Source organism: Myotis davidii, unplaced genomic scaffold (assembly GCF_000327345.1).
Source record: "Myotis davidii unplaced genomic scaffold, ASM32734v1 scaffold244, whole genome shotgun sequence".
Lineage (NCBI taxonomy): Eukaryota > Metazoa > Chordata > Mammalia > Chiroptera > Vespertilionidae > Myotis > Myotis davidii.
In genome coordinates this window covers 531,626-547,581 of record NW_006294993.1, presented here as the reverse complement: position 1 = coordinate 547,581, position 15,956 = coordinate 531,626, and the positions used below count along the sequence as shown (strand labels likewise).

The 15,956-nt window shown below is 58.3% G+C and overlaps 1 protein-coding gene across 2 annotated transcripts in view; it reads right to left on the bottom strand.

The window, feature by feature from the left end:
- Nucleotides 1-332: 332 nt before the first annotated feature.
- Nucleotides 333-15,956, bottom strand: part of GMEB2 (glucocorticoid modulatory element binding protein 2) — a 20,611-nt gene continuing 4,987 nt past the window's right edge. Inside the window, exons 2-10 of one of the 2 annotated variants that reach the window (XM_006769517.2) lie at nt 15,446-15,633; nt 10,772-10,869; nt 10,092-10,222; nt 7,698-7,801; nt 5,959-6,116; nt 4,136-4,207; nt 3,744-3,881; nt 3,360-3,482; nt 333-2,866 (exon numbers count right to left, since the gene is read on the bottom strand). In XM_006769517.2, coding sequence (XP_006769580.1) covers nt 2,208-2,866; nt 3,360-3,482; nt 3,744-3,881; nt 4,136-4,207; nt 5,959-6,116; nt 7,698-7,801; nt 10,092-10,222; nt 10,772-10,869; nt 15,446-15,576 — 1,614 coding nt within the window. In that variant the 5' untranslated portion in view covers nt 15,577-15,633 and the 3' untranslated portion in view covers nt 333-2,207. The remainder of the gene's footprint in view (nt 2,867-3,359; nt 3,483-3,743; nt 3,882-4,135; nt 4,208-5,958; nt 6,117-7,697; nt 7,802-10,091; nt 10,223-10,771; nt 10,870-15,445; nt 15,634-15,956) is intronic. The other variant, XM_006769518.2, reaches the window with a different exon arrangement.

Here is a 15,956-nt window from a genome sequence, read left to right as displayed (position 1 = left end):
CAAGACCCCACCCTCTGCCGTCGTCCTCCCTCCCCAGGGCTCAACTGGATACTTCTCTTCAGTTACTATCCAGCCCAGGGCTGCAGGGACCAGCGCATACCTGGGGCCACACCCCGGCACTGGGCCTTGGGAGGAAAAAACATCCTCCTTGGAGTCAGGTCCTCATTCCCTCGGCCCAGGTGCTGGTTGCAGTGAGTCCCCCCTGGGCACCCGCCCTTTGAGCAGGCAGTGCTTCTCTGAGCTCATCCGCGACGCAGTAAATAAGGAGCTAACCGTGCCCACCCCTCACAACTCTGGGCTGCCACCATGCACCCTCGTCAGACAGACACAAATTATGAAACACGTTTTTATTTTAGATCAAAGTACCGAGCAGATCCTTGCAAAACAACATACAAAGTACGACTCAGATGCTTATTCCCCAAGCTGCCCCTGAGCACCAGTGAGAAAACCAAGCCTACTGATCGCTTTCCCCAACCAGAGCACAGGCCAGCACGCCCCACCAGGAGGGGCGGTGTGGTGGGTGCGGCGACCCCTCCCCAGCAGCTGGGGCCCCTGGAGGATGGTGGGTCCCTCCCGGCACAGGGTGCGTGGCTGGTCCTTAACCTGAGCTGCCACTTTGTGTGTATGGCTCTGAAGTGAACTCTCCCTGGCCTGGTCTGAGACCAGCGAAAGGGCTGGAAGGGGGTGGATGTGACTTTGACAAAGGCTCCACGGGCCAGATGAGGCTTCATTAGAAAACGGAGCTGATGCAGACAGGGATGCTGGGCCTGCCCACCTAACAGGGCTCATGACTCAATCAAGACGCACTTAAGAAAAACTGCAGACACGGACAAGAAAGTAAACATGGGGAAACCAGCAGACCCTTGAAAAGAGCAAACAGAACTAACAGAGAAAACTGACAGCCTCAGTAGCTCCACGTGGGCGAGGCCACTGAGGTGGGGTCTGGGGCACTGGATGGATGGAGGGATGGACAGATAGACGAGCCCAGTTCCCTTCAAAGCAGGGAGCGGGGGGCCTCTCCATGAGGAGGACTCCGGAGAAGCATCCTCAGCGGGTCCCTGATGCTCAAGGGGCTCAGGCCGTCCTTGGGGACCTGTGCACGGCCCCGTCAGTCTACCTGACGCCTCCAAAGTCAGACCTGTGTGGACCACAGACAGCCCTCCAGTGAGCATCTGGGCGTCCACCTTGAACCTGCGCTGGCCCTGGCTGTGCCCAATGGCAGTTTCCCCACACGCCCTAGAGCAACAGGCACAGCACCTCCAGGTGGGGGTCCCAAGAGGTGGGGCTCCTGGGTCTGAGGAGGTCATGCTGGCCCCATCAGCATGTTGAACACGGGGCGAATGGAAGGTGCACCCCACCCTGCCGTCTTGCCCCGTTTACGCCCTCACCCCCAGGACCCAAGTGGCAGGACCTTCAGCCCTCGGTCACCTTCACGCAGACGGTCCCAACAGCCACCTGTACACACTCTGGAATCCAGAGCAGATTCCGGAAGCCTAGGCACGCGGCATGGTTTGGGTTGAAAAAGCTATAGGTCAGACTCTTCCTAGAAGCCCACTAAACAGCTCACAGGAGCACACAGGGTGTGTGGGGCAGCCCTGAGTGCCAAGCATCTGCAGGCAGGTAGGCAGGGGCAGGGAAGCTCATGCTGCTGGGCCCCTGAGCCCCTCTGCTCAGGCAGGTGCCTTCAAGTCTGCACCCTATACCCCAGGAGCCAGAGCCCCCAGACCTGAGCCCTGTGTCGACCTGACACCCACCCACACCTGTTCCCGAGACAGGAGAGCAGAGTGCCCACCACACTAACCTACAGAAAACTGTGGGAAGAAATCAAATCCATAGGATCCATGGCTTTCCACCTTGGGGATGGTCCCCAAGGCCTGTGCTAACGGCGTGCCCAGCCATGCAGCGCAGCAGGCCCACCCTCAGTGCTGCCTGCTGTTCCGGCCGCAGTGAGGCCTGCACGTCCTCTCGTCTGGCTCCTGGTTGGGCCCAACGTGTAAACAGTATTAATAAGCAACAGATGGAAAAATATATTTCCCAAGAAAATGGGGAAGTGCAGAACTCCAAGTCCAGCGGACGTCACAGGTTGCTGTCATCTTCTGCCCCTCTCTCCTCTCGATCCATTTTGATGTCCTTTCTTTGTTTTGCGCTGTGGCCTGAGGAGAGGGGCCAGTCCCGTGCCCACCAGGGGCCTCACCCTCTGCCAGTGACTACTTGTGCTCGTGGCCCTCAGCCATGGCGGCCACCTCGATGGTGGCTGTGTGCTCCTCGGGCCCTGGGGCAGCCATGGCGCTCTCCACGGCCCCTGTGGGCACTGTCACAATGGTGCTGCCCCCGGGGGACACCTGGGCCACGTTCTGCAGGGCGGGGCCCAGGCCCGGCAGGGTGAGCAGCTGCAGGGGGCTGACCACCTTGACCACAGTGCTGCCGTCCTGCATGGCGGCCGTACTCAGGACTGTGAGGCTGGATGCATCCGGGTGGATCTCCACCGTGCCAGGGAAGGAGGTGCCTGACGAGGCCAGCACCGTGTAGCCCCCAAGCAGCGGTGAGGCAGGAGAGCTGGTGGAAGCCGCCTGGGGGCAGCCCTTGCCCAGCACGGGGGAAGGTAGGGTAGACATCACTTTGCCGATTGGCACGCTGGTCAGCTGGGAGACGGGCACGCCGGGGCTGAGGGCAATCTGGGTGGACTGGGCGAGCACTTGCGAGGCGATGGCAGCCGGCCCGGATGTGGCCCTGGCGAGCCGGGGCCGCTTTATGGGGGGCGGCAGGGACACGGGCGTTAACGTCATGAGCACGTTGCTGAGGTGCTGGGACTTGTGCTTCAATTCCTTGGCCCGTCGGCGGTGCTCGTCACACTGCTGCTCCAGGGCTGCAGGGACAGGACAGAGCGTCACTGCGGGGATGGGGACAGGCACCACTGTCAGGGAAGGGAGTGTCAGACCACACACAGCCTGCCCTCCGAGCTGCCACACATTCCAATCCACTACATTGTGCATGGAGAGCTGCTCTCGTGGTATTAGGTATAAACTAGGTCAAAGCAGCACATGTAGCCAGCCAGCTCTACTACATACACATCTGCACACCCACAGGTACATCCATTCACACACATGCGCACGCACACACATGCACACCCCGCATGTCCAGACACCGAGGGGTACTGGGAAAGACGGGCACAGCTGGCACAAACTGGGCTCAGGGTCACGGTCTGTCTTTTCACATCTCTGCCGTCTCCTCTTGTGAACAGGCACGCAGTGAGTCACAAGCTCCACGGTTGGAGTCTCAGTGCCCCTGCTGACAATGCAAGTGCCCGCTTGTCCTACGCGGACTCCGGGCCCCGCACCAGGGATGGAGGCCCCACGCACCGGCCAGGTCGCGGGCATACTGCTCCCGCGAGCGGTCCATCTGGCACTTGTGGCCGGCCAGCACCTTCTTCACCAGGTCCAGCATGCCGAAGTTCTGCACAATGTTGTTGAGCAGCACGGCGTCTGAGGGTGAGACGGGCGCAGTGAGGACGGCTGGCCGACAGGACATGGGGAGGCCCCTTCCGCCACCAGAAGCTGGGCCTCAGCAGGCACAATCCTGAGTCAAGGAGGGGCCTGGAGGAGCAGGACTAGCTGCCCACTCCCTGCAGAAGCTGCTGGGCTCAGCCCAGAGCTATCAGGAGCAGGCAACGCCCACTGCAGCCTGAGCCAACCAAACACCAGCCCTGCTCTGCAAGGAAGGGGCCCCACAGGCAGTACCCTCACCTTGGAGCTGCAGAGGGGGATCTTGCACCCGCTGCTGCAGGCCTTTCATGGTCTCCACCATCTCCTGGTGGAACTCCTGTATGACCTCCTCCAGCAGCCCTGCATCCTTGAGCCCTCGCCAGAAGGCAAATGTGTCATCTGCGAGGGAAGAAGAGGCTCAAACAGCAGGAAGTCCTGACCCAGCCCACGGGAGGACACAAATCTGGGGTCAGCTGGGTTGCCCTTTTGAGCTGGGCAACAGCTCAGAGCTGTCAGGCCAGTGGCCCAGCCCAGCAGGGGACACAGCCTCCAAATACACATGCTGTCCACAGGCACAGCTCCCTGTTCAGTCCCGTTCTCCATGGGGCCCCGCCCCAGGCCCCACCCAGAAGCCCACAGGAAGGACCCTGTACCTCCGATGGTCGTGGTCCAGTCACCGGAGTCCTCGCAGGTCTCTATGGTGATGGTAGCAGGAGACCCGTTCACTGCAACCAAGACGGAAGCAGATGAGCCCGCCTGCCTGGCTGCAAAGCGGCCTCCATGCCGCCTCACGCAGCTGACAAGCACAGGCCCTGGTGCAGAGGGCCCACTGCCTCGCACCTGGATTGTACTTTCCACTGTCCAATAGCAGGCACCGCAGCACATACAGAGCAGAAAGAACCGACAGGACCTCGTAGGCCCACAACCCAGTCCAATACCTCAACACTGGCTCCAAGAGTCAGCGAGCCTGGGCTGCACAGCGGGGTCCTGCCACTCACTCGGCTGGGTCTGTGCCCCGATTACTCCCTCCCGTCTGCTTTACCGACACCAACACATATCTCAGTGTCTCTCCATGTGCAGTTTCCAATCAAAAGAGGCGAAGCTCTGGGGGACACGAGCTGCCACTCGGCCTCTAGGGCCTGCTGCACATGATCATGGACAAAGGGGCATCTGGCCATTTGTGGCTGCTTTTGATAAAGCCCTGGCTTCATAGAGACCTGGCTTACAAACAAGCCGGCGACTGGCTAATGTTCGCACGAGCTTTTCAACCTGCCACATCTACACCCAACAAAGACATGGTGCTGGGAATGTCACGTGCTTGAAGCAAACCTGTTCCTCGGTCAGGCTGACAGGTCTCCCACGAGCTGTAAAGGAGACTCAGGCCGAGGAAGCCACTGCATGGGTGAAGTTTAAGTAAAGCAACAGACTGCCCTGTCCGGACCAGGAAGGGACGAGAGTCCCAAGAGCTAAATCCTGACCGGATGCGGCCTGTGCCAACACGGTGGGCACTAACTGGCACACTCGGAGACTGGTCCTTCCTCAGAGATCAGTCACCCCATGCTGACCCCCAGGTCACCCTACTGTCACAACAGCTATGGGCCCAACAGGAGTGGGATACGTGTTTGGATGTGTCCCCCAGGGCGGGGGTGGGGAGGCGTCTCTGTGGTGGTCCAGCCCCTCCACACTGTCTGACGGCAGCACCTGGTACTCACACAGACCGCCAGCAGCACCCCTAGCAGCTCGGCCAGGACTCAGGGCAGGTCTGGATGACGACCGCCCCACACGGCTGCCCAGCCTCCCTCCCCGCCCTCCAGTACAGGCCATGCTCCCTCAAATGCCCACCATCTCGTCAGCGGAAAGGACAGTCCCTGGCCACATGCAGCGCCCAGACTGATAGTGTAGAGACAATGCAAGTGACATCACTGGAAACACACCACAAAATTATCACCAGGCAATCTGAAGGGGGAGCTCAGGACCTGGTTCTGCTCTTAGATTTCAAAAAATCTATATTCACAAAGTTGGAATGAGTTCAAGGGTATTTCGTACCCGAGTGAGCACCAGACATCACCGTGAGCACGTCACAAAGGCGTCAGAGCCCAAGGGGCAGGAAGGCACACACAGCTGAGCACCAAGTACTGCAGGAGTGCAGGTCCCACCGGGTGCCGCTGCAGGGGCAGCTGTGGGGCAGGGAGCACCTTGCAGGTCAGAGGTGCAGGTGGGCCCTGGACAGTGGCTTCAACAATCTTTATGTGCTCCTATGTAGGAGTTTCTATGTTTTATAACAAACGTGGCTTAAAAAGAAAAGGTGCTTGAATCGTCCCTGCCAATGAAATATCAGTTCAGACTTCTACAGTGAGGGAGGAGGTAGCCACTGACCACAGGGCCCAGGGGCCCAGTTGCCTGAGCTGAGGGGCACATCCAGCTCCGTGGCCAGCAGCGGAGGGGCTGGGTGACACCGAGCAGGCGTGGCACATACCATCAGCCGTGGCAGGTGTGAGTGGGAGGTACTCAGCCGATGTGGGGCTACTCAGGGACACGCGGGCGCCCGAGAGGTCGATCTTGGTGCTGCGGCAGGTATTGGAGCAGACCTTGTCGTGCTGGTAGAAGTCCAGCTCCCCGGAGTCCATGATCTTCCTGTGCAGGAGACAAGCACCCTGTGTGTACCCGCGCCATGGCCAGGCCATCTGCGCAGATGACTGGACCCAAACATATCGCTCAACCCCCCCACTAGGGCGACCTCAGTCCCAGGAGGGACAGCCCCGGCCATGTCGGGAGGCCAAAGGAAGCTCCCTGACAGGCTTGTCCAATAGCCTAGCACAAAGTTCTGGGTTCGTGAGTGGACTCACTGCAGCCAGGCATGTGGCCCTGACCACAGGAAGTGAGACGCAGTGGCTGGTGCCCTGGGGAAATAGCGAGGCCGCAGGAGAGCAGACCCACAGTGCACCAAGGTGCTTTCAGTGGCACAGGCTGGCAGGTAGGCGGGTAAGAACCTGCCAGGAGAAGCCTCATGGCTCTGAGTTCCCGCTGCAAAGTCGAGCTGAGCATCAGATGCTCCACAGGGCCTCCTGCCTCCCTCACCGTGGGCTCCATGGTTGCACTGACCTTCCTTCAGTGAAATGGGCCATCGCCTTCCCACAGCTCTGACACCCAGACACTTTATAGAAAGCCAGGGACACCTGGATGGGTTTAGGGAGAACCATGAGCACCGTGGGCCCACCTGCTCGAGGGCACGAGACATGCCAGCTGCTGGTCCCTGGCCTTGAGTATCTGCCTCTTTAAGGCCAGACTGTGGTTCACAAGGAGTGACCAGGGCCATAGTCAGGGCTCCACATGAGGGCCACAGGCGCTCCTGCAGCACCACATGTGGCCAAGGACAGCAAGACCCATCCTCTGGGGGAAAACTATGAAGGACAGCATCCCCGTCAGCAGCAAAGTAACCCAACCTAGCGACACCAGACACAGCAAGACTCGTCTCTGCACGGACATGCTGTGGGGGCCGTGGGGCAAGTAGGGCAGAGGGCAGGGACAGACCAGCAGGGGTGCTCCAACCAATCAGGGACAAGTTGTGACACCCAAACAGGAAGTACTGATACGTGAGAACCAGGAGGCGACATTCCCGAGGCTGTGGACGTGAAGGCTGAAGTCAGCAGGGTCAGAGGCCTGCCCCCGGGCACCCGTGGGGCAGGAGAGTGAGAGCCCATGCCGGGCTGTCAGGGCCCCCGGCCTTCAGACTGGACGCCGGTGTCAAGAGCAGGAGCTGCTGGGGCCCCGACTCCTAATGAGTGTCCAAGGGCAGGGAGTCTCTGAGGACAGAGGGCGCTCCTTGCCAAGGGCAGGGCGCAGCCCAGCACACCCGCTCGTCACACGGTGGCCACGGTCCAGACCAAGACCCTCTGCAAACTCACTGGCACCAAGGGCCAAGCAGACTGGCACGCAGCCGCCAAACGCAGACACAGCCTGAACAGGCAGACCCAGAGCCAGAGGACAGTGTCTAGACAACTGGACACGCACCGCAGGTTAAAGGCGGGGCTCTTGACACACACTCCCAGGTCTGAGGCACCACCCACCAGTGACCTGGGCGCTCTGCGTGCGCAGCGGGAAAGCTGGCTGAGAGCTGAGCCAGCACCTATCTGATGTGCAGACACTGTCACACCACAGGGCCTCCAGGTAAGAACCGGCGGAGCTCCGAACGAGACAAGACCACAGGAGGCCCACCTGAGCATGATGCCATTCATCCGGATGGCCCTCTTCCAGTCCTTCAGGGTGGACTTGCCGGCCAGGTGCACAAACTCCTTGGGGCTGATGACATGCTCATCATACTGTAGAGGGAACACAGCAGAGCAGTCAGGATGGCACCTCCCACCACCGGTGCTCCCGCCTGACCTTTCCGGAGCACAGCATGGCCTAGGGAAGGGATGCAGGATGGAGGCAGAGCCTCAGGCCCACTCTCAATCAGACACAGGACTCGGCCTGTAGCAACGTTGGCTTGGGGAAAGGACAGCTCAGGTGAAACAAGGTGTGGCCCTCCTGCCTGCACAGGGCTCGTACACTCCAGGCAGGACCCGGTCTATCGCACATATAAACTGTTCTATAATTAAATTATACCTCTATCATGTCAAAATAACACAGGATGCAATGTACAGGGGAGCAGTGAACATCCCCTGTGGCCGCCCCATCCCACCTCCAATGCTGTCCCTCAGTGACACACCCGTCCATGTTGAAGCCAGGGAGTGTCCTCCCTGCATACAGGCTCTGGGGCTGGTAGGCCCACCATGGCTGGAATCCAGAGGCCCAAGAACATCAAATATCCTATTCAGTCTTATTAAACGAGCAATCACGGGAACTCAAGAATCAAAATAAAACTATATTTACTTAGAAAACAAGCAGGCTGGGGATGGGTGGGTCAGCAGGTCTCGGCAGAGGCAGAAAAGGAAGTTCCAGCCATGGCCTGGACACCCCCCGGGCCCAGGTCAGGGCCTCCCCTTCGCTGGGGGCTCCCTGCAACCTGCATCAGGTCAAGCTCAGGTTACCCAGCCGCCTCCTATCTCGGTCAGACGTAGGTTGGTCATGGCAAGTGAGGCCAACCTGGGCACCCTACCAATGGAGGTAATTTTCCCACGTTCCTGAGCAGGTCCCCTTTCTCTCACTGAGCCCAGGGAGAGCTGACCCACACCCACCTGGTCGGGGACACAGACACAGCCCACGTAGGTAGCCTCCGGAGCTTTGTGGTCCTACTCAAGCCCTGCCCGGCGGCCACGCATTTGATCCTGTCAGAATCTCCCTAAGACACGTTATTGATGTTGCAGCGTCTGTCACACTGCGATATACCAGTTTCCACTCATTGGCTCTTCACGCCTTCCTTCGCCTACAGCTCCTGTCTGATCACCTGCCCGAACCACTCGGCCCTCGACCCTGAGCTGGAATCGGCGGCTGGGAAGCAATCATCTTACTTGTTATTCATCTTTCTGAAGTGGATGCAGAGCTCTCCTGTACTTCAGTGCTGAGTACTGGGAGCTGGGTGGTGTGTTTCTGACCAGAAGTATCCGCAGGGGCTTCCTCTCGCTTACGTCACGGAGCCCAGGAGAAGCCTGTTTCCTTTCACTTTCTGCTTGAGGTCAGCTTCCCAGTGAGGACAAGCTTCACAACTGCTTCCTGACAACAAGGTTCTCCCCAGAACCACGCACCAAGCGCAGGAAATTGCCACGCCTATGTGACCTCCCCCGAGGCAGCAGGAACCTTCACAGTGTCCCAGTGGCGACCACTAGAGCCACTGCCTCTGCGATGCAGGCCCCAGCCCAGGCTGTGCTGTGCCTGCCTGTCAGTCTCATCCCCTTGAACCGGAGCAGCACCTGGCATCCCATCCTCGCCATCTTGGCAGCGTGCGGGCCAATGTGTTGTAGCCTGTCCCTCAGTCCTGCCCGCCCCACCGTCAGCTCCCTGTGCGAGTGCTGCTGTCCCTGTGATCACTGCCTCGTCGATGGCGGTGTCTGACGCAAGACTGTCACCAACCATTTGCGGCTCCATCACCCCTAGTGTTGTTGGTTTTCTAATATGAGAGGCTTCCTATTTGACATAAATGACATGAAATACTAGGCAACCACATGGCTCGCAGGTTCTATTTTACTGGAGTTACAATCCAGACTGTCGCAGATCATGCTGCCATTCGCTTGTCCCACGGAGCAGGGGGCAGTCCTGAGCTGGCACCAAGCTTGACTCGCACAGCCTGGGATCCCAGCCTCCTAGACTAGGACACCCTCCCTCCATCCTGGACACGTTCAGACCCGCTGTCATCTCCATGCAGCGCTCAGAGACACCTTCAAGGCCCCTGGTCCCCTTCCCCGCTCCTGCGGCTTGCCTTCCAGATGCTTGTGTTGCCACTGCCCTCCTGTGATAAGTGGCTCTCCCCATGCTCTTCTCCGTGCCCTCAGCGAGTCCTGCCGCCCTGGAGAGCCACTCCTCCTCTGCTACCCTCGCACACGGACTGCTCCCTCCCGAGCTGCCTCTGCAAGCTCACGGCCTTGGAGCAGGGTGCTCACACTCTCACTCCTGGCCTCTCTGCAGCTATCCTGGGAGGACCCGGCCCTTGCAGCTGGCACCCAGAACCCTCACCTGCACACACTTCACATTGATGCCAGGGCACACGAACTTCCTCCAGATCAGGTTGGCTCTGCTGTCCCCACAGGTGATGGGGTACAAGATCTCGGCCTCCAGGTTCTCCCCCTCTTCATTCATCTTCACTTCTCATGAGGTGTGAGGACAGGGCAAGGGTAAGACAGAAAGTCAGTCACAACCTCTCCCAAAGCACTTCCTGCCAAAACACGTAACTACTAGCCCAGAAACCAGAAATCAGGATCCAGGAGGGACCAGGGACAGGGCAGGGTGAGCAGGGACACCTCAGTCCCAAGTTACAGTTTCAAGTTAACTCACAATCAATTCGACAACATTTAACGACTGTTAACTACAGTAACACTAGCACAAGTGCATTAAACTATGTTCAATTGAAGAACCACTTGAAGACATAAAATCAAACTCTACTTGGGATAATTCCAGAGAAACATATTCATCCTGTTCTAGTTCTGAGGCCCTTAACATTAGGTGTTATAAAGAACTTTCACTACCACTCACGATGGTTCTGAGCAGAGCTTCCCACACAGCCACAGGTGCAGACACAGCCAGGCTACCCCCGGAAGGCCCTGCAGCCTGGCCTCCACTGGAGCCAGGCTCGGCTCTGGCCTGGAAGCCTGTCCTCTTGGGAAAAATTGTCCCACCAGCCACTGGCAGGCACCTACCTAACACGGCTTCCTTGAGCTGCGAGGACGCTGTGAAGGCAGCTGCAGCAGCCGCAGCCGCGTTCTCAGTCTCCATGTTGTCCTCACTCAGGTCGCCTCTGGAAGAGGAAGAGGGGAGACATCAGCAGGCCCCAATGACAGTGTGCGTCTCTGCTGCGCTCCGTGGCACTTCCTGTTCAGTCCAGAAGTCCAGTGGCCATGCAGGTCAGGGGACCTGCACTGATGGTCACCAAACCACAGCCCCCCAGCAGGTGCTCCTCGAGTGGGCTGTTTTGCTCACAGTTGTGTCTCAGGTACCCAAAATGCTCCTGGCACGTGAAACAAATCTGTGGAGACCACCAGCACTTTGGCAGGAATTCTACACCTTCGTATCTTTAATAAAATTTTTATTTCTATTATAATGATTTCACATGGGTATAGAAACTATCCAAAAATATACAATTTTAGAAAGAAGGGTCAGATCTGCAGACTCCATCACTGTGCACCACAGAGCAGGTGTTTATATCCCAGGCCTGGACCTGGGTCATGATGGCGCCTGGGGTGCACAAGTATCCTAGGAAGGTGAGGGTGTTGTGGGCGACAAGAGGATCAGCATCAAAGCAGCAGCAGAGAAAGCCAGGCCCCAGGAGGAGGCCGCCCAGGAAACGGGCACTGAGCGCACTGGCTAAGGGACCTGTGGATATGCCCCCAGCCCTGGGGCAGTCCTGAGGGCAGTCAGAGCAGCACCACTGGGGGTGCAGGAAGAGGGGCAGCAGATGCAAAGGCTCTCGGAGGGCAGGTGGGAGGCCAGGTAGGAAGGGAGGGAGAACAGCAGGCTGTGGGGACATGGGCAGTGCTCAGGGAACCCCTAGAAGGAACCAACCACCCCTGCCCCGGATTTCTGGGTTCACTGGCACTGAGGTTCTACCCACCTGCCCATCCCACCTCTCGCTACCACACCCAGGGTCAAACTTGCACCATGGCCCGTGCCCTGCCTTTATCCTCCTGACATGGTATCCCATCTTCTCCCTCCCCACAGGCCGGCACTGCTGACCTCAGAGCTGCCCTTAGAGCAGTGGGGGGGTGGGGGAGTGGGCTGGGGAGGCCCAGAGGGGCCGGGGGTGCTGCCCTGCCATGTCCCCCTCTCCACTTGCCCAAAGCTTTACCTCACCTCCCCCCAGGTCAGAAATGAGCTGACCAGAGATGCACACTTGGAATCTGGTCTTGGGGACCTGTTTGGAGTGCCTCCTACAGAAAGAATAGCACTGGGCAAGGGCCACCCCTGACGAGGGTCATGGACTCAGAGGGGCAGCTGTCCTTTCATGCCAGAACTCTGGAAGGCAGGGATGTGCGCAGAACAGGAAAATGGGCTCCTTCCATACAGGAGTTCCAGGGCGGTCCCAGGAAGGAAGTGAGTCAAGAGTGGGACAGGAAGCAGCATTGCAAGAGGGTCCAGCATGTAAGGAGCAGAGCCAGGTCCCTGTCACAGGCCACCTACAGGGAAACACCAAGACTAAAGGGTATCCGGGAAACAGTCACAGGAGCAGAGGTCTCCTGCCCACGACCCCTCTGCCCTCGGCCTCACACACAACTCGAGGATGAATCCTCCCACAGCACTAACTTCCACTTTACTAAAGCAAATGTCAATCAAAGCTGCTATCAGACTACAAACGCTACTTTCAGCCCGGCAGGTGTGGCTCAGTGGTTGAGCATCAACCTATGAACCAGGGGGTCACGGTTTGATTCCCATCAGGGCACATGCCCAGGTTGCGGGTGCGATCCCCAGTGGGGTGTGCAGAGAGCAGTCGATGGATGATTCTCACTCATCACTGGTGTTTCTATCCTTCTCCCTTCCTCTATGAAATCAATAAAAATGTATTTTTTTTAAAAACAACACTACTTGCTTCTCCTCACGTCGCCATGGCAAAGCACTGGGTGGAGGCAGCGTGGGTTGGTTGTCACCAGTAAGGAACACTCCCAAGTTCTCCCCAAATGTCCGGCCAGGAAAGGAATCTGTACCCACAAAGTCATTAGCTCGCTTTCACTGCCCAACTTCTTCTTAAACGTGGGGCCAGAGTAAACCTCAACTTCCCACTCGTAGAACATAAAATATTTCAGAGAAAGAGAAGAAACATCTCCAGGGCCCTCAGCTGCCTCCTGCCTCAGTGTCCTCCGGGCCCTATGACTCGGGGGTACACAGCCAGACCCCACGAGGTTCTGCAGCTCCTCATCCACTCCCGGAACCTTTCTCCATGACAACACCAGGCAAGTGTCCCTGGGGGTGAGGGCCCCACGGGGAGTGCTGAGATCCTCCTTCCCTAGCGCCCCAGAAGGGAGTACATGCAGACTACCCAACATTGCCAGGTGCACAGGCCCCAGCCAGAGTGGCTGCCTGGCTAGCCCATCCCCCTAGGAAGTGGCAAACACAAGTTTCAATGCACTGAGTTTTGTGGTGGTTATGCAGCCGTGTCAATGACACAGAAACTATCCGGAAGTGGGTGCTGCCACCACATTCTGGGGAAGACAGAGCAATAGGATATCCAGAGCAGGAGCAGTAGGCTACACAGGGGCTGTACCAGGCAGTGGAGGAACCACTGGCAACAATGTAGCCACAATCACTGAAGAGGAAAACACACAAAAGGACTTGTAGCAGAGAAGGTATGAGGTGTGCACAGCTCTGTGGAGTGCAGATGCTGATGCAAGAGGAAGCTGCCCACCCTGTGGGTGCAGAGATGACAGGGAACACGTGGTCACATGGTTTTATGTCTCCCACTTCCCACCAGGCAAAAGATTTTCAAAATAAGAAATGGCCTCAGGATAAAGATCAAATTAGAATGTGGCTGGACAATCCCCAGGTGTTCAGGCCAGGCCTGGCCAGACAAAGGACTCCTATGAGTCCCCAGGGCATGGCTTCCAAGCAGGGGGTTGGGGGGTAGGGGCTCTAACACCCCTGGAACCAAGATGCAGATCCCAAACCAGCACAAAACCAAACCAGAAAAGCGCAGCACAGTGAATGGGTCTCAGCTGTGTGCCTGCAGGACTCAGGCCCAGCTGGGACAGGAACTGAGTGAGCCCAGGCAACCTAGATCAGGAGACCCTCCTATCAGCCCCACTCCCAGATAGCAGCGTTTGCCCCCGGGAAAGGGAAGGGGCATGTTGCTGTGGACTGAACTGTGTCCCCAAATTCGCATGTCGAAGCCCTAATCCCAGTGTGACTGTCTGCAGATCCGGTCTTCAGCTGGAAATTAAGGTCAAATGAGGTCAGGACGGGCCCCAGTCTGAGAGGACTGCAGTGCTCAAACCAGAGGAAGAGACTGTCTCTACAGGTGAGGCCACATGAGCCAGACCCTGACCCTGCAGACCTGGATCCTGGACTTGCAGCCCCCGGGACAGTGAGAAATGACGTTTCCCCAGGGTGAGCCACCCTGTCCCCGGTGTTCTGTTATGGCAGTCCAGCTGATAAGGACACGTGTTCTGGGCACTCCGGCCTGCCCCAGACAGAACTAGTGATGCTCATGAGAAGGCTCAGTGAGTCACCCCACACGCTGGGGCACAGCTGGGAAGTCGCCAGTGTGGGGCTGGGCATTCCCCATCAGGCCACCTGCCTGGGTGGGGTGATGCAAAGACTGGGCTCAGTCAGACCAAAGCACCCCATGAGGTGCCTGTGGCAAGGGCTCCTCACAGCGCCCAGCACACCAGGAGGAGGCAGCGTGGTCTTTCCCACCAAGTGTCACTTCTGCCCACTGTGTTCATCAAGAGCCATCTCCGATCCACAGGAAGGGGCTTGGGTGCCACCTCTGAGCAGGGCATGGGAAGTCACTGCAGAGCAAGGGTGCGGGGAAGCCCGCCCACAGAGGCGCACTGACAAGCTACCAGAGAATTCAGGTGGGAAAATCCACAGGCTCAGTCACACGCGCCATCAGTGCAGCTAGAACCCAGCAAAGGGCCGGCCGCCTCACTGTGTGCGCAGGGATGGAGAATGAGCTCCGCCCGAAAGGAGAGTGCGCACAGTGCGAGGGCGGCCGGCGCCCCACGCAGCAGCTGCACACAGACTGTGCAAAGCGGCGACACCCAGTGTCCTGTGTGCCCTACAGGAACTGCGCCTGGGTTGGGCCCTGGTCTAGAACCTTTCCCCAAGCATCCTGTTAGACAGGGGACAGGCCAGAGCTCGCCCTTGTGGTCAGGGACATGCTGAGGTCAGTCTGAACAGGACACACTCAGGACACAGCAAAAATGACCCACAGGGAGCCGGTCTACTCCAACCCCTCGAAGGCAACAGGTAGGGCTCGGCGAAAGGAAGCCAGCAGTCGGCTCACACACCAGCTTCTTTGCCAACTAGTATTCTGTGTGGACGTCTATTGTAAGAGATGGGGAAGAAAACGCTGTTACCATGAGGAGGATCAGGAAACTACTGGCTCTTCATTTTGAAATAATAGTTCCCAGTTGTCCCTACTGCCTATCTTATCAAGAGAAACTTCAGGTGTTTTCAGAAATGAGCCCTATGACTGTGGTGATGCAGGAGTCCAGGGCAAGGACGAAGCATTACCATTGTCCTGCACACTCTGCACTGACATGGACTCAAGTCTGGTTCAGAATGGCTATGATGAAGGGAAACTCCAAAGGCCTCACACTGTGCCAGATGCTGCCATCCCACCGCCATTCCCCCGCCCCCGCAGGGCACAGACCTGTCCTTACCCGTGGGCAGCCAGGTTGGTTGTCACTAGGACTGTCTTGACCTCCTCCATGCCACTGCCATCCACCGCGGTGTCGGGTGTCGTCACCACCACCACCTCCTCCATGTGCACACTGACATCTGGCGTCGCCATGGCTCAGCTGAAGAGGACACCTCGGACCAAGACGTCACTCTGCCAGGACCCCAAGTCCTAGAGGAAACAACAGGCAGGGCACAGGGTCAGGAAGGTCCGCATGTCTGTACAATACAGCTCACTGTTGCTGACGAGTCGCTCTGGTGAGGATGGACTGGCACAACTGCCTGCCCTGGCCACTGTGAGGGCGGAGTTCCGTGAGCAGAGCGATTGAACAGGCAGGCACCTGGGCCTGAGGACGCAGTCACAGCAGGTGTGGGGAAGGAGGCCCGGATCCCGGCGGACTCCCAGCCGGTGAGTCTCTGGTTGTTACCTGTCGCGTCACCACGTCCCGGCCACATCCCAGAGCTCTGCCTAGAAAGCAGTTGCAGACGGGTCCT